The 15,537-nt window shown below is 44.0% G+C and overlaps 2 protein-coding genes across 2 annotated transcripts in view; both read left to right on the top strand.

The window, feature by feature from the left end:
• The first annotated feature begins 237 nt into the window (after positions 1–237).
• On the top strand, positions 238–3,852 carry lactb2 (lactamase, beta 2). Its single transcript, XM_076746031.1, has 7 exons — positions 238–481; positions 939–1,099; positions 1,209–1,329; positions 1,464–1,642; positions 1,854–2,002; positions 2,456–2,543; positions 2,703–3,852. The coding sequence occupies exons 1-7, from the start codon at positions 360–362 to the stop codon at positions 2,744–2,746; spliced, it is 864 nt and encodes a 287-aa protein (XP_076602146.1). The 5' UTR covers positions 238–359; the 3' UTR covers positions 2,747–3,852.
• Positions 3,853–4,832: 980 nt separating this feature from the next.
• LOC143329190 (nuclear receptor coactivator 2-like) overlaps positions 4,833–15,537 on the top strand; it is a 44,887-nt gene continuing 34,182 nt past the window's right edge. The window contains exon 1 of the mRNA XM_076744974.1: positions 4,833–4,950. The gene's annotated coding sequence lies outside the window, so the exon portion shown is untranslated. The remainder of the gene's footprint in view (positions 4,951–15,537) is intronic.

Here is a 15,537-nt window from a genome sequence, read left to right as displayed (position 1 = left end):
CTGAGAAAACACAAAGAATTCAATATTAAGAAGCTATCTGAAAACTAAGGGCTCAAGAAATAAACTAGTGATGTGAAAAGAATAAAGCAATTATATGCAAGAAATATAGAAGTCTGTATGTAGCGTTTATTAGAGGCTCTGCTATGAAAACACCATTAACTGAAATAAAATATAACCACTGCTGCTACTGCGACAGCGCGGTTGAAACGATGCTTTTATTTTGAAGGCTGAGTCGACATACAGGAAGTAAACAATGTTCACGTGCAGATTCCGTGTATGTCATGTCCGACGGGCTTTTCTTGGCCTTTTACCTCCGCGTGATATTTACTTTCTCCCTGTAGCTTTCATCGGCTCCGGCTATGAGTGCAATCATTCCTCGGATTGAGCAGCTGTCTGCCAGAGTTGTTCGGGTTTTGGGCTGCAACCCGGGACCGATGACCCTGCAGGGAACCAACACTTACCTGGTCGGCACTGGCGACAGGTGACTGATACAGGTCGAGCTAACGTTGGCGTCACAAAATGAGGTTTATTGACGTCTTCTGTTCAGATGATCTGCAGCAGGAAACGACCATTTGATCAGAAACGTTACAGTTTTATGTTCAGCTAACGTTAGCCGTCATTATGCCCCGTTAGCTCGATGAAAAGGACGTCCCGCCAAACTCCATTCAAATTTTCTAAATTTACGTTTCTTTGTTTGTGGGCTAAAAAACGTCGCGTGTAGACCAATACTGATAATGAATTCCGAATTGCCAGGATCCACTAGTCATTTCGGCATATAATCAACAGAGGAAATATTTAGATTTTTTCATTTAGAGACCATTTTAAAATTGTTAAGATATTAAGATGGCAGTCTTTCTTGTAAAAATATACGTAGTACACAGTACAAACATACTGAACCTATGAATATGTTTACTGTATAACGTGTGATTATATTGCAGGCGGGTGCTGATAGACACGGGAGAGCCTGCTGTGCCTGAATACATCAGCCATCTGAAACAGGCACTGAAGCAGTTCAACACCAGCATCCAGGAGATCATCATCACGCACTGGCATCACGACCACACCGGCGGTGTGGAAGACATCTTCAGGGACATCACTGGTGAGGACAGTATATGTGTGGATCCATAATCCATCCAGGTTTGAATCCCTCAGGATGTAGTAGCACAAACATATTTAATATTCCGGTATTCCTGTTTTCCCTCTTGCAGGTTCTGAAGTCCGAGTCAGCAAACTGCCACGCTCCAGCCCAGTCAGCGAGACAGCGGGAAACAAAAGCTATACTTACCTAAAAGATGGAGATGTTGTCCAGACGGAGGGGGCCACGCTCAAGTCAGTTCAGTTTGTGTTAAAGTTGTATGCATTTTAAACTGGCATACATATGAGCAACTTAATTCACAGTATCATGGCTAATATCTGAAGCTTATCACACTCAGAGCCATGTTTGATATCTCTTCTTTCATCAGAGTGCTGTTCACGCCGGGCCACACGGACGACCACATGGCCTTGCTGTTGGAGGAGGAGCGAGCGCTCTTCTCTGGAGACTGCATCCTGGGCGAAGGCACCGCTGTGTTCGAGGATCTCCACGACTACATGAAGTCTCTGAAGATCCTGCTGGACTCTCAGGCCGACCTCATCTATCCCGGTGAGTGAGAGTGTGCTGGTAAGGGCGGAGCACAGCGTGATGAAATTATAAGATGAAATGTAAAATAAAGATACAATAAACATTATTACCACTTAAAATTGTGGCCCTCCACTTCCCTGATGTCCAGCACAGGTGTCCATAAGAAGAATGATGCTTGACGTTAAAGTCATTCAGATGTTTGGACAAAACTCTGCTGCTGTTCTCTGTGTAGGTCACGGCCCTGTGGTTCAGGAGGCTGGCTTTAAGATCAGACACTACATCAGCCACCGGGACCAAAGAGAGCAGCAGATCCTGGCAGCCATTCAGGACGGAGCAGGAAAGCCTTTCACCTCCATGGAGCTCGTCAAGATCGTCTATAAGGTCAGAACGAAACCATCTGTTACTCTGATGTGACGTGAAGCTCAGACCAGCAGTGGAGTACACCTTCACCGAATTAAAATCTCTGCAGCTCCAGATAAGCTGGTTTAGTGGTTTCTTTTATCCAGCAATTATTTTTTTTTGCCAGGACAATCTGTTGAAGTTCAACATCTGCGTAAGGACAAAACAAGAAGGTTTTAATTTGGTTTCTGTCGACTTTGAATGAAGTGTGTTTTGCGATTCTAAAATTACTGTTTCTGTAAATGGAGTCTGGTGGCCTTGGCGAGAGCGTGGGCGGCTGTTTCTGGTTAAACAAAAAGGATTTCTGGGAATATGCTGCCTGTAAGCTATAACACGAGCCATGTGTCTGTGTACATGAAGGTGGTCAAAGTCAGGAGCTGTCTTTGTTTTTGTTCTGAGAAAAATGGCCGATGCTTCTCGTCGCTTCTCTTCCAGGACACTCCTGAATACCTGCACCAAGCCGCTAATGTGAACCTGGTCCATCACTTGAAGAAACTGGAGAAAGAAGGCAAGATCAGCCTGGGTAGGTCATCTCGTACTACCGCTGCAAAAAATACAGCATCGGTAACAATTTAAATTTGTCAAAGCGTCAGTTCAACCAAAACAGACATACATGTGTTTAAAGTTAAAGGTCCATGAATTAGAAACTGACTGAACAAACATCAACTCCTTTTCTCCTCAGTGAATGAGTCTTCACACAACAACAAATGGAAGAGTAACCTGTGAAATCTGAGGAGAAACGCACTCTAATCGACCTTTTGGCCAAGATGATGAAAATCCATGCAGCCGACAGACATAATTTTTCTGAAAATATTTCCTTTTGGCGTAATGCGTATGGTCGAATGCCTTAAATTGATTGGGAGGTATGCAAATGGGGAATCAGCAGTCTGTGTCAAAGTTTAACAAGATTTGTCTGAAGGTCAGCTGAATTTTGCCCGTAGCAGAATGGACGATCTGCTCCGTCCTACAGTGTGATCAGAGTGCCGCAGCGCCCCCATCTGCCTGAATTAAACTTTCATTTAAAAGAGGTTTTCTTCCCCTTCAGTTTAGCCTCTTAGAGGGTATTTATGTTGACTTCTTGCTGCCTTCACTGAAATTTGCAGACACCAATCATGGCCTTGAACCAAACCATCCAGAACAGAATCCTAAGAAGCTGTTTGGTTCATGAAATAATGATTTTATCAGTGGAGTTTGGTACACAGAATCCATTTGACAGATGTAGCCTTTGCAGGACAGTTTTTCTGGGTAAAAACACTCTTAATGCACTGACAAAGCGTTGAAGATTGATTGTACAGGTGATAGATGCTTTTACATAATGAGTTTTATATTTCTATCCAGACCACTGTTCACAGTTTTTCATCAGCTTGGTAGAACTTAAATCTGATCTCTTTGCCCTTTCAGGCTCCATAATGAAGCATGTGTTCTCGAAATGCTGCGCAAACTGTCAGGCAGCCACTAGGTGGCAGTATCTGCTAACTTTATTGGGAGATAAACAGTAATTTATAATTTGCTCATAGTTTATTGCAACATGTCAGATATCTTCAGTTTGTTTAAAGCAATAAATGTCAAGAATGTGAATGTGTTGGAACAGACTGAACAGTCCTGAATGATGATAGTATTCTGTGTTGCTGAGTGCGATTGTATTTTTCTGGCCTTGAATGAGAATTATTGTGCTTTTGTGATAATTATTAGATCATATAGAGGGATAATTTATGGTCATGTGTATGTATCAACTATAAACCACATGAATAATGAAGTTTACCACTTAAAGCTGAATATATGGTACTCTCATCTAAATCATGCTGACTAATAATCAGATCTTTTTGCATGAACTTTTGACCTTCAGTGAGTCTGGTTTGTTTTCATATTGACTAACAGCTCTGATGTCGTTTCACTGTTTGTGGACTTTTTTCATAAATCTGGGAAGAGCTTTTCCTGTCATCTGCGAGTTTTTCTACACGAACAACTCATTGTGGAGCTGATAGGTGACTTCACCACTTTTAATAAAGAACCAAGGCGCATGAAATCATGCAGCGCTTTTGAAAGACGAGACATGCAAAAGCAAACATGGCTGAACTTCAGCAGAGATGCTGTAAGACCTCCCAGACCACACAGACATGTTCCTTTACCACCACAGGCTACAGCCATATGAGAATACACCAAACTGTGAAGTACGGTTATTATTCACCCATGATTTGCACAGACGCTGTGAAAATCATGGGTGCCTTTTAATTTATGGCCAAAAACTACTGATTGTAAGCAAAATCTGGTTATTTGCACAGTATTCCTGTTGATTAATAGCAATAAATGACAATAATAAATGAGCTGCTAGACTTTGAGCGGATATAGAGGCATATATTGAGAGAGAAATTGCATTAGAAACACAATTTCCTCTAGAAAAGGGTCAATATGTAGACAGTGACAGCTGGATGCACATGTGGAAACCTTACAGGGACATTTTAATGTATTAACACATTTAGTACATGAAAACACCAGTAACTTCCTTCAAATTCTCATTTAAACATTATGCAAGTGGAATAAAAGCACTGAAAAGTAGAATAAGGTCACTTTGCATCAGTGAGAACAACATATATTTGAATATATGATTAGGAATATTCATATTTTGCTGTAAGGCTGTAATACTTTAAGACTTCAAAGCTTATTTTAGTTGATCTTAGCTCGTTAAGGAGCTGTCAGTGTGCTGGTGGAGAGGCAGCCAGCTCTGCAGTGTGGTTGTGGTGGTGGAGGAGGAGGTGGAGGAGGAGGAGGGGGGGGGGGGTCCGCTGGTAAAGATAAACAGCCGAGGAGCCTCTGAGCCAGAGGAACATGGCGGCCCCGGACCCGGACGCCGCCGCCGCTCCGTCCCGCTGACCGGCAGCACCGACAGCCTCACCCCGCTCGGCTCGCACCGGCGGCTCCTCAACTCTCAGGTAAGTTTCCTGGAATTCTGTCGACCCCCCGCCCCCAATTACTCCTTCAATCCCACCCCCGACAGAAAGCGCATAATATTTCTGTGAGGGCTTGTGGAAAGTGTCCTCTTAAACCGAGATTATTCTACTTTTTGGCGCATTTGCTCGCTCTTGCAGCGCCGTGACTTAACCGTTGTGATACTTGTATGGAGTGGTGGAAATGTATGACAGGGTTAACTCGTTAAACCCGGGAAATAACGTTAGAATCGACCTGTTTCATCGCGCAGGTTAATTTAAAGTGTCCGCTGTTTTATCCATTTTGGTGGAATATTAACGGGCGCAGGTTTATCGGCTGAAGTGACGGACTGACAGCTAGCGCTACCTCATCGTGTTTTTAGCCGAAATTCTCGCTAGCTACACGGATAAAAACGCTACTTTCCGTCGGTTATCTGTCAAATCCGCCGCCAGGTCTCGAGTCTCGGGTGAAAAAGTAAACGCTGCTGTGCTGTTGTTTGATTAACGTGTTCAAACACTGTGTGATAACTGCACAAATACCCCAAATAGGACTTTACTGTTTAACTTTTACAGTTAGCTGTTAAAACCTCCTTCCTGATCAAGAGGCGACAACTGCGGGCTTGTGGGAACCGCGAACCCCGACGTTAGCTTACAGTCGTGTTCGTCCTGTGCTGTCGTCAAAGTAGAATTTAACGACCCTCAACTTAAAGCCTTGGCTTATTTTAGAAGTGTTTGTGTGACTAAGTTACACATATTGTAGTACTTTCACCGTGAAATTTTGGACTTATTCCCGGTTGATATTACTCGGACTTCCTCAATTAATTTAAGCATCAAGTGGAAGAACTCCGGCCGGTACGGTTCCGGTTTTGTTAGTTTCAAAATAAAACACGAATTCAGTTTGAGCGCTAATTCCTTTTAAAATGAGCATTATAGTAAATTAAGAATTGAGTGGTTGGTAAAGATTGGGACGTCCCATCTTACTACCAAGTAGCTTGTCACCGTGTTGAAGCTGTGTAAATACAATTTCCAAATCAAATTTAGGCTTGTACAACAGAAATGTTTATTGAGGTAAGCCGATTTTCAGAGGTACAACTAAATGCGTAGCAGTTGTAAAGAAGCAACCAGTATGTGTGATGTCAGCATTCATTATAATGTCTGACTCGACTGTTTTTCGCAGCCTTGTACCGGTTTTTATTAATTGCTTTAATTTTGAAGAGAAGCGTCCGGTCCGGTTCCTGCTCATTTATCAGAACTTGGCATCACTCATCCCTGGATGATGTGCAGAGATGCCTAGCTCCTAATATTCAACAACAGCAAACAATGATAAAATAGATCCTGGGAACTATTTAAAGTAATGTATTATTTCTAGCGCATACGATAAAATGCAGTTTTACTTTCTTAATAATGGTTCCCAGGGGTCAGTTCATGATCTGCACAGAAAGCCTGCTGCTCCATGGGGGTCAATGCAGCCTGGGGTCTTTTTATTTTGGAAAAAGAGAACGTGCATCAAACATACAAGTCAGGTTTTAATCCACTCAGTACATCGTGGTATCCACACACTGACAAAGTTCTCTTGTAACACATATATATGCCTTTAAAGACGTATGCCTCCAGGAAACTGAAATAAGTGTATATATATCCTCCTTCAGTGAGCAGGATTAGTGCTTTGCATTCTGTGTGGCAGCTGGTTAAAAGCTTAATGTGCATACTCTCACCAGCGTGGACCATTTGTACCACTGAGTGTCCAGATGTCTTTCATATTCCCTGAAATGTCACGTTCTGATCTTTCACGTATCAAAGAAAATCCCACTTCTCGAGGCGTGCGCTTAAAATGTGCTTGCTTGATGATTGTGTTTGGACTTGAAAGCAGCGTGGCATGGGAGGAGCTGCAGCGCTGTTGCTTAATATGCTGCCCAAGTCTGAGAGAATAGAATAGAAATACAGTGCATCTTAAACCTTATTGTCTGACAGTCAGGTCGGCCTTTGCCAGCGCAGGTTCAGGAATTTGTCCCTGTTTGCTGTTGTGCTGGTTTGTCTCTGTTTGCTGTTGCGCTGGTATGTTACTGCAGAGAACATGTAAGTTTGCCTACGTGACAGGTGCCATCTGACTCTTCTGTTGTGTTATCTTTAAGGGCTGGACTCATGATTTTTTGGCTCTTTAAAGCTTATTTGCTCTTTCAAAGTGAACTTTGAAAAGGATTGCAACATGTACACCAGGTTGTCAGCGTTTTGTCTTTAGTCGCTGAGAGATTTCTGTCGTCTGTTTTGTGCTTTTGTTTTCTCTAAAGGTTTCAGGGTGTTTTCTGTTAATGAATCTACACAGTTCAGCAACATGAAACGAACATTGTGCATGCTTGTTTCTATTGTTTCTCTTGTGGTTTTGCTTTATTATAATTTGGTCAACTTGTCCTAAATGTGCCAGGGTCGTGATTTGTGCAGTTAAATGTCATATTCTTAAACACCGTTTCAACGCCAAAACTACCTTTTAGTGCTGCAGCAAGAGTGCAGGAATGTATTTAAGTCCCAGATCTTAACATGAGATTGGCAGCTTGCCCAGTGAGAGATTCTTAGTGGCTTGAATTCACTAAACCACGTGAGAGCTCAAATAATGCCCTGACCAATGACAACAGCAGCAGCAGCAGCAGAAAGAGGAGGAGGAGGAGGAGGAAGGGCAGAGGCTTGACTGTGCAGTTCTCTATAGCAAGTTTTTTTTTTTTTTTACTAGGTCTTATCCTCAGCAATCGAATCCATGCTAAAGACACACATATGCTCAGTTTTAAACCATCATCGTCAAACAAGCCGGCCAGTGCTCAGACATGCTGTTTCCTGATTGAAAATAAGCGTAGTCTCAACATGCCAGTGCTTCTCACGAGTGATTTGAGTCAGGTTTCTGTTAATCATGTGAGTTAGATACACAGAATGTCCTTTACACACCAAAGAAGGGGCAAAATGACGGACAGTGCATGAAAACATCTCCAGAATGCGGCACTATAATCTGTTTTCTTGTGTCTAATCATGTTTTACTTGGCATGCAGTGACAAAAGTGCACACTGACCAGGTTATATGGATGCAAACCTTTGCTGCAGTGATAAACTTCGACAGCCATTCAGGTGTCATTTCGTCGCAGCAGGAGTCACAGAGGGACCCGACTCCCACTCCGCTGGTTCATCTTTACATTTACTGGTACTTACCAAGGTGTGCATGTGTGGGTGTGTGCTTCTGAACTGTGTTTGTTTATGTCTGGCTCTTCTCACTGCCACCAACTTATCACTCACACAGACACGCACACTACCACCTGGCTTCCTGTCACGAAGCAGAGACAGTCGTCTTCCAGGTCTGATCCTCCTGAGACCAAGTGCTCTAATTAACTAGCGTTGCACGTGCACGCACACACAGATGCGGAGCCGTGTCATGACTCCTCTGAAAGCCTCCTGCAGCGCCTCAACGCTGTAATTACTGTAATATTTGCACAGCAAAATTCATCTAGAGGATGTCCTTACAAAATACTATATATGACAGGAGCAGGTTTCCCCTCTAAACTGCAGTACATGTGTTCTATATGCAGCTTTTATTTCTATAGTCTGATAGCACGTTATTCCAGTGGTCTATGAGGTTTGTGATGATTTGCTTAGAGGCTTCTGTGCCTTTCAGACAAAGCTATTTGTTGATCTCCAGTCATGACTTAAAGCACACAAGAGGCACCGAACAAAGCGCAGAGGGTGTTATTTCATCTTAGCAGAGTCTTTTGGTTCTTCAAAGCCAGTCAGAGGAGGAGAAGAGCTCTCGCACTTCAAAAGCAGCAACACCATTGATACGGCTGCTCACATCGCAGACAAGGTGATGCAGCCGAGATGCAGCTACACCTTGAAAGGTGTGTGCACTCACTTTAGATATATCGGAAAGACTTTGATCAAATGTGCAGGGAATTTCTTTGGTTACACTTGACATGTTGACAGGTGAGAGTCTCATATTACATATGCTGCAGAGTGCAGGAGATACGAGCACATGCCAAGATCCCTGAAATTGACTGCATAAGAAATGACAAAAATAAAGAAGTGGAAGAACAAACAAAAGAGCAGGTCTGAAACAGCCCTTGCGTTAAGGCGTTGGTTGTGCATTCATGTTCACTTGAGGATGCTTGAAGTTTGCACCAAATTTTTGGGATTTATGGGATTCCACATTTGGATGGAGGCCCAGCAAACAATCGCTAATGCTTTGTGCATTCAGAGTCACAGACGTTTTCATGGTTGTATCTCTTAAGGTTTGATCTGAAACCTCGCTCTAAATGGTGTCCCATCTGTCTGTTTCATTTACATGAATGAAACCATGAAGACTGTTTTTACTGGTCGATCATGTGAAGCTACTGGTCAAGGTTCAATAAAGGTAACCACGTCCTTCCAGGCGCTTCAGCTTCCTGCTTTGAGCTGTGGCTCTCAGGGCTGCTGTGTTGTGGAAATGTTGTGACCTTGACAAAATCTCTGAAAGGTAGCATAATGATGAACTTGTGTTACATGTTGTGTTTCAGATTTTGATATTGCATTGATTTAATGAGGGAAAAATGAATGCAAAATGTGTGCAGTCAGCTTTGCAGCAGTCCACGGGGCCTTCCTATGTACAAACTGTAATGAAAGCTATGCAAGGGTGAAGCAGCAGACCTAGGAGCCAAGTCTAGCAGGTTGCATAACAAGTGCTAATTTGGTTAGCTGGAGTTGACGGCGGCTGTAATTCTCCAGCACTGTGACGGCAGAGTTAGAGAGAGGGAGAGAGTGCACGGGCCTTTAGCCAGATAATACAAGCTAATAGCATAACAAGCTTTTGCAGAACAAACGTAGGCTGTGACCAGAGCTAATTGTGGTGTTCGTCACCGCTTTTTGGCCACAGGACGCTACGATGACAGCGAGGAGACTGAGAAGTTTTGTCTTGGTTATTGCAGCCAAAATTCATGATAATGCTTATTTACCCTGAGGTCAGAGTCACCTGAAACAAAGTGTGGTCATTTCATAGTAAGTTATTAAATTTGATGCATCAGGAAATAATCTGACGCTCGTAAACTACAGACAGCTTCCCTTTTTTCACAGATGCAATCAGAGCAGCGTCAAGTCTAGAGACAAAGACATGTTACACGTCAAGTCTGAAGTCAGCTGTCTGAAGTACAGCCTGAGTTTGAACTTGAAGTGAGCAGAACATCGTACTGCTGAAGGGTGTTATGGGTAACTGAGTCGCAGATGCCTGCAGAGAAGCCGATCTGGAAGGCCCAGATCTCACCTCTTTTGTGTTCAGAGTTTGAGTGTACATTTCCTCACAGTACTGCAGGACAGTCCACAGTACACACTGATGTTCCAGCAGAGCTTGTCATTGTCCCGTTACGCTTGTTTCATGGACGTAGTGATCACCAGGGTGAGCTAGATTTCCGTTTCCTGATTTCTTCTAAATCTTCAGTTTTCTAAACGTGACACTGCCTCCTAGTGGATACATACCTTGTACCTCCAACCCGCCCAAAAACAAAAGAAACACAAGCAAACGTGTCCAAACGACACTGTGTTTGTCTGCTAACATGCAGCCTAAAGAAGAATTTCTGCTTGAGTTATCAGGGACCAACATTCACGTTCTTTAATCTGATGCATGCACAAATCCAGCAACTCCACCAGGACTGACGGTGAAAAATGAGACTGTCACCACAGTCAAGAATGGCTGGTGTGTCGCTTTGCAGATGGAGCTTGTATGGTGATATACATCTTGATTCTGGCTGGGATTATGAGACTGTGGTCAGCGTCTGCTTTGTGGTCGTACAGTAAACCAGCTCCGAGCTCAGTGTCGCTGTGGATCTCTGTGTTACCACTGAGCTGCTTAGTAACACGACTTAATCACAGTCAGGAAGTAGGCTGTCTCTGTGTGTGTCTCATTGACTTTCTGTGGCTTTCTTACTCTTCTTCTCTCTTGTTGCGACAGCGGCTGTGTGTATGATTGTTTATCAAAGCCTGTCACGATCGCATATCCAAGTAATGAAAGTCTCCATCACTCACAGCTTTCAAACATGAGCCTCTAGAATGGGTGTGTGTGTGTGTGTTTTCCCTCCTCTTGTTAAGAACAAAGCTGGGTGAAAGTCCACCTACCCTAAACCTTTATTTTTCAAAATGATCTCCAGGAATGTATTTGCATATATTCTTATATTATGAAATCTGTTAAAAACAGATTAAACAGGAGAATTTATATTTTAGGTATTTTGACGTCCTGATGGCGCCATCATGGGAGCCAGTTGGAGAAGTTTAGTTAGTAGTTAGTTTATGTCTCAATCAAACTGATTCGCCAGCTGAGAGCCACTCAGTTTGAGCTGCAACCCACATTAGCTTTTTAGCTAACGTCTCCTTTTCTACAAACGGGACCCAAAAAAACACTATTGTCCCGCTGCTCAGGAGAGTGCACTGCTAACATACTGCACTTAGCTGAGGGCTAAAAGCTTTCTTAGAACCGTCTTAGCTCCTCCGGGCTAATGGAGCTTTTTAACCCAGGCTGTGAAAGCACAGTGCTGGCACTTTAGCCGAGAGCTTGCTGGTCCTGCTCTGGAGCGTGGCTAGCTAGCTAGCTTAAAAGGTTGTTGTGTGTTGGTCAGTTCAGATGCTGGTGTGGTCAAGACAACACAAGTTTATTTCTTTTCCTCTGTGTTCGTGCTGTCAATCAAACCCTGACAGGAGCTCCTCTCATATATCTGCCAAAGCTCAGTGGATATAAAACCCTCCTTGTTTGTGACTGCAGGAGGGGATGCCTAATTGTTTTCAGTCGGGCCTGATCACACAACAAGCTCCCCTGAGGTCCAGTAATTAAGTTATTTGCATTTCCCTCCCCCATTTGTAGCCTTTACTGTCTGTCTCCGAAAGCCTAGTCTGAGCTGTCCTCAGTGAAACCGTCTTCAGTCGTCTTCTCGCATCAGGAAACAACTTTTTTTTTTTTTTTTTTTGACAAAATAATCTTTCCTGACGAAAAGGACGAACCTCTTTTTCCTTTGATTGCTGCTAAAAAGCTTGAAGGCTCTGCCCTCTGCAACAAAGTGAGCCGAGTCACAGCCGCCGAGTCGTTCTGTCATTGTGTGGGCAGGAAAAACATTTGTACTTCCATGCTTGCGTGCTTGTGCAATTCACAAAGCAGATGGGTAGAGATCAGCTGTCCATCCCTAATACACACACACACACACACACACACACACAGACACATGTACACATATGCGGCCATCTCTCATTGGCGGCAGGTGCATGTTGAAGTGTTGTGCTGTTTGTGTCTGCTGTGTCTGACTGAGAGGGCGGCTGTTTCACCCCAACACACACACACACACACACACACACACACACACACTGAAGGACACACACAGACAACATGCACACTCAGTAACAACACGCTCAGCGGGGGGAAAAGCCAGCAGATGTTTCGGATTTGGCCGCCGACCAAAAAAAACTCACTTCTTCTTTTACTACTTTTCATTTGATGTTCTTGATTACAACAACCCTTCCCACCCCAACACACACGCAAACACACACACGCACACACCCGCGCACACACACACACACACACACACACACACACAGTGCTAACTTACATTAAAAATGTCCACTTTTCAACTGCTGTGGCTCGTCAGGTCGGTCTCGTCCGCTGTAGTCACGCTAAAGATTCCCCACTTCATTGCACAGATGAATCAAACGTGCTGCTGTTTGAAGCCTCAGCGTATCTTTTTCTCACTGACTGTGCAGTTTCCATTCAAACGCAGAGCGAATTTCAACTGAATTTTGTGAAAATCGGCAAAAGAAAATGTGAATTAACGTGTGCTCCGATCCACAGCTGTGATCATTAGGAGTTGATTCGTTGAGATTTATTAGCTAAGTCTGCAGCTGGAGTGAAACCCACCCTGTGATGACCCGAAGTGCAGCACACGCCAATCATACGTAGAGGATGTGTTGACCCAGATGTGACCAAATTTCTCCTTTTAAAAGAGCTGACATGCACTAATGCAGGGAACTAGAGCAGTGGCGTATTGCAACGAGTGCCTCGTGTCAGCGCGCCTCAGGTGTGCGTTACCTGTCAGACCCTGGCTTTAGGGAGGAGAGCGTGGATCTTGGTGGATGACACTGAATCTGGTTATAAGATTCAATTCAATGTTGTGACTCAATGAATGCGACAAGCTTCACGTGAAGCACAGTACAAGCCAGAAATAGCAATATGTGCGGTCAAAGTCATAGTAACCTTTCTCACAAAGCATTATGATTACGAGGGGAAGGAGAGGCGGCAGAGAGGATGAGATTCAGGAAGGAGAACATGTGACGTGTGATATTTCCTGAAAAGATGAGCTTTCACCCGATTGCGTAAGATAATGTGGGACGACACAGATTGACTGACATCCAGTGAGCAGGTAGACTCTTTGTGTCTGTGCTTGAGCTCCTCAGCAACAGGACATGTGATCTGCTCTGACTTCTCAGCGGAGACCCAGTTTGTCTGTAACACGAGTAATAAAAGTTGAACATTGAGCAAAAGGCTCCTTAAAAGTAGGAATCAAGCGCTCGTGGGAGAGATTCAAACGGGTTTCTTCATCACAAATTGTTTGGTGAAATAGGATGTTTGTGAAAGTGAACCCGAAGCCAGTGGGAACTTGATGAACCGGGACCAGCACCACACTGGCCCGGGTCGGCCTCACAGTGCGTCAAAGGCCTCAAAACCCTCTGAGTCGTCCTCCAGGCGGGGTCAGTGTCTGGGAAAAGCAGCAGGTTTTCTTGTTATTGTGGGCCAGAGTGAGACTTCCAGCGTTGGGCGGGTGATGTTTAAGGTGAAGCTCTGCTCAGTGATTTTACTGTGTAAAAACTCAACAGCATATGTATGAAACGCACACCTCCATACACTTGATCCTGGGCGTGGCCCCGAGCTGTACTCGACGACTGATGGGCTCCCGTGGCGCAGTGACATGTCTCACTCAGCAGTGCCTCAACACTGGAAACTGAACGTTATTCATCCGCTTTAGCGTTTCATCATTGCCTGAAAATGCGTAAAGCCGTTCAGCATTAAAGGGAAAGTCCACCAGGTTTTATGCTGGTACTGCTCAGCCTGTGGAAACAGTTTGCATGAGTGTTTCTGAGAAAACACCCCGGTGATGTCACCAGGGTTGGAGAGTAAACAGGAGGCCTGTATTAAGGAACTGGGGACGTAAAGTAATCTTTACATCTTCTGACAAAACCCCCTGTTTGAATTTGCATTATGTGTAAGATGCAGCGTTTTAGCCCTCGACACATATTGGGGATTAATTTTTGCGTCTTGTAGCTTCTGCTGTTTTACACGTTTATCATATGAATCAGTATCCTTGTTTTACGCTTCTTATAGAGAGAAATGAATGATGTCACAAGGTAACGCTTTACGGATGTTTACCCAGGATGCTTTGTTTATAAGGTGAGTGAGCTCATTTGACATATTATTTACCTTTTATGTATCATGATACGTCTAAAGTGGGACGTCTCAAATACTCTGATCTCAGTTCAGCGTTTCATTTCTAAGGCCTAAGATGTCGTAAATGGGTTAATGCTGGTGTTGTGCGTGTCCCAGCCGCGGAGCCACGACCCCCTGCATGCAAACACTTAATTTGTGGAAAAGTCAAGTCATTTCTCAGTCAGTGATGAAAAATGTATTTATGATAAAAGCAATTCACATTTGAATTATTCATTTTCTATTGAATCTGTTCAGAGAAATATAGGATAAATAATGCAGCGCTGAGGTTCACGTGGTAACTTGCATGATAGCGCATGCAGAATGTGATATTCCTCTGCATGGCACCACGCAGCTCATCAACCTCTGTACGCGAATGAGAGTTTTAGAGCTTGAAAATCTAATAATCAGCAGACGAAGAGGTGGAGTTTGAGCACTTCGAGCCTGAATCGAAGGTTAAGGGACCCTGATGGAACTCAGACCAGTTCTCTGTAACTACAGCAGGTTCAAAAAGCAAAGTGAAAGAAAAGAAAGATGTGTGTGTGGCGGTGTGTGTGTGTGTGTGTGTGTGTGTGTGTGTGTGTTAAGTGACTCAGCTAGTCTGACAGATTTTGTGCGTGTGCTCTACTGAGAGCGATGTGTGTGAATATATGTGCTAGCTGCGTGTGTGTGTGTGACCTGTGAAACACAGCTGCTTCCACCGGCGCTTCCAGCCTTTGTCATCTTTAAAATGATCACTTTCACTTGTGTTTTCTGCCGTCGAGGCTCATTATCCGAACGGGGACGAGGCTTACGATGCGAGCTCTCTCTCTCGGCCCCTCTCGGCCCCCCTCCGTCGCTCATCGGCTTTACTGTTTCCGACGCACTTCTCAAGTCTTGTTTTGCCGTGAATGCGCTATGTGAATGACTTGTTTTCTTATTCTTCGAAATACAGAGAAATGAAACCTTTGCTGCCGCTGACGTGGTAACGTGCTGCTGCAGCCTGTGCAGACGAGGTGTTAGTGTCATACGTGACATGATCACCCCCTGTCTTTGGTCTGAGGCTGTTTTTAACCCCCTTATTTCCAGTGAAGGGAAATCTTGATGCTACAAGCTTTTTGACAATAGCGCGCGTCCAACCTTGTGCTAACATGACAATGC

Source organism: Chaetodon auriga, chromosome 12 (genome assembly GCF_051107435.1).
Source record: "Chaetodon auriga isolate fChaAug3 chromosome 12, fChaAug3.hap1, whole genome shotgun sequence".
Lineage (NCBI taxonomy): Eukaryota > Metazoa > Chordata > Actinopteri > Chaetodontiformes > Chaetodontidae > Chaetodon > Chaetodon auriga.
The sequence above is the reverse complement of the archived record's forward strand: the minus strand, read 5'-3'. Positions and strand labels throughout refer to the sequence as shown.

Bases quoted from the DNA above. Each gene is read 5' to 3' on its own strand.
- lactb2 (XM_076746031.1), top strand. From the start codon at position 360: ATGAGTGCAATCATTCCTCGGATTGAGCAGCTGTCTGCCAGAGTTGTT. The intron at 1,643-1,853 runs GTGAGTGAGAGT...TTCTCTGTGTAG, and splicing joins GGCCGACCTCATCTATCCCG to GTCACGGCCCTGTGGTTCAG. The intron at 2,003-2,455 runs GTCAGAACGAAA...CTTCTCTTCCAG, and splicing joins TCGTCAAGATCGTCTATAAG to GACACTCCTGAATACCTGCA.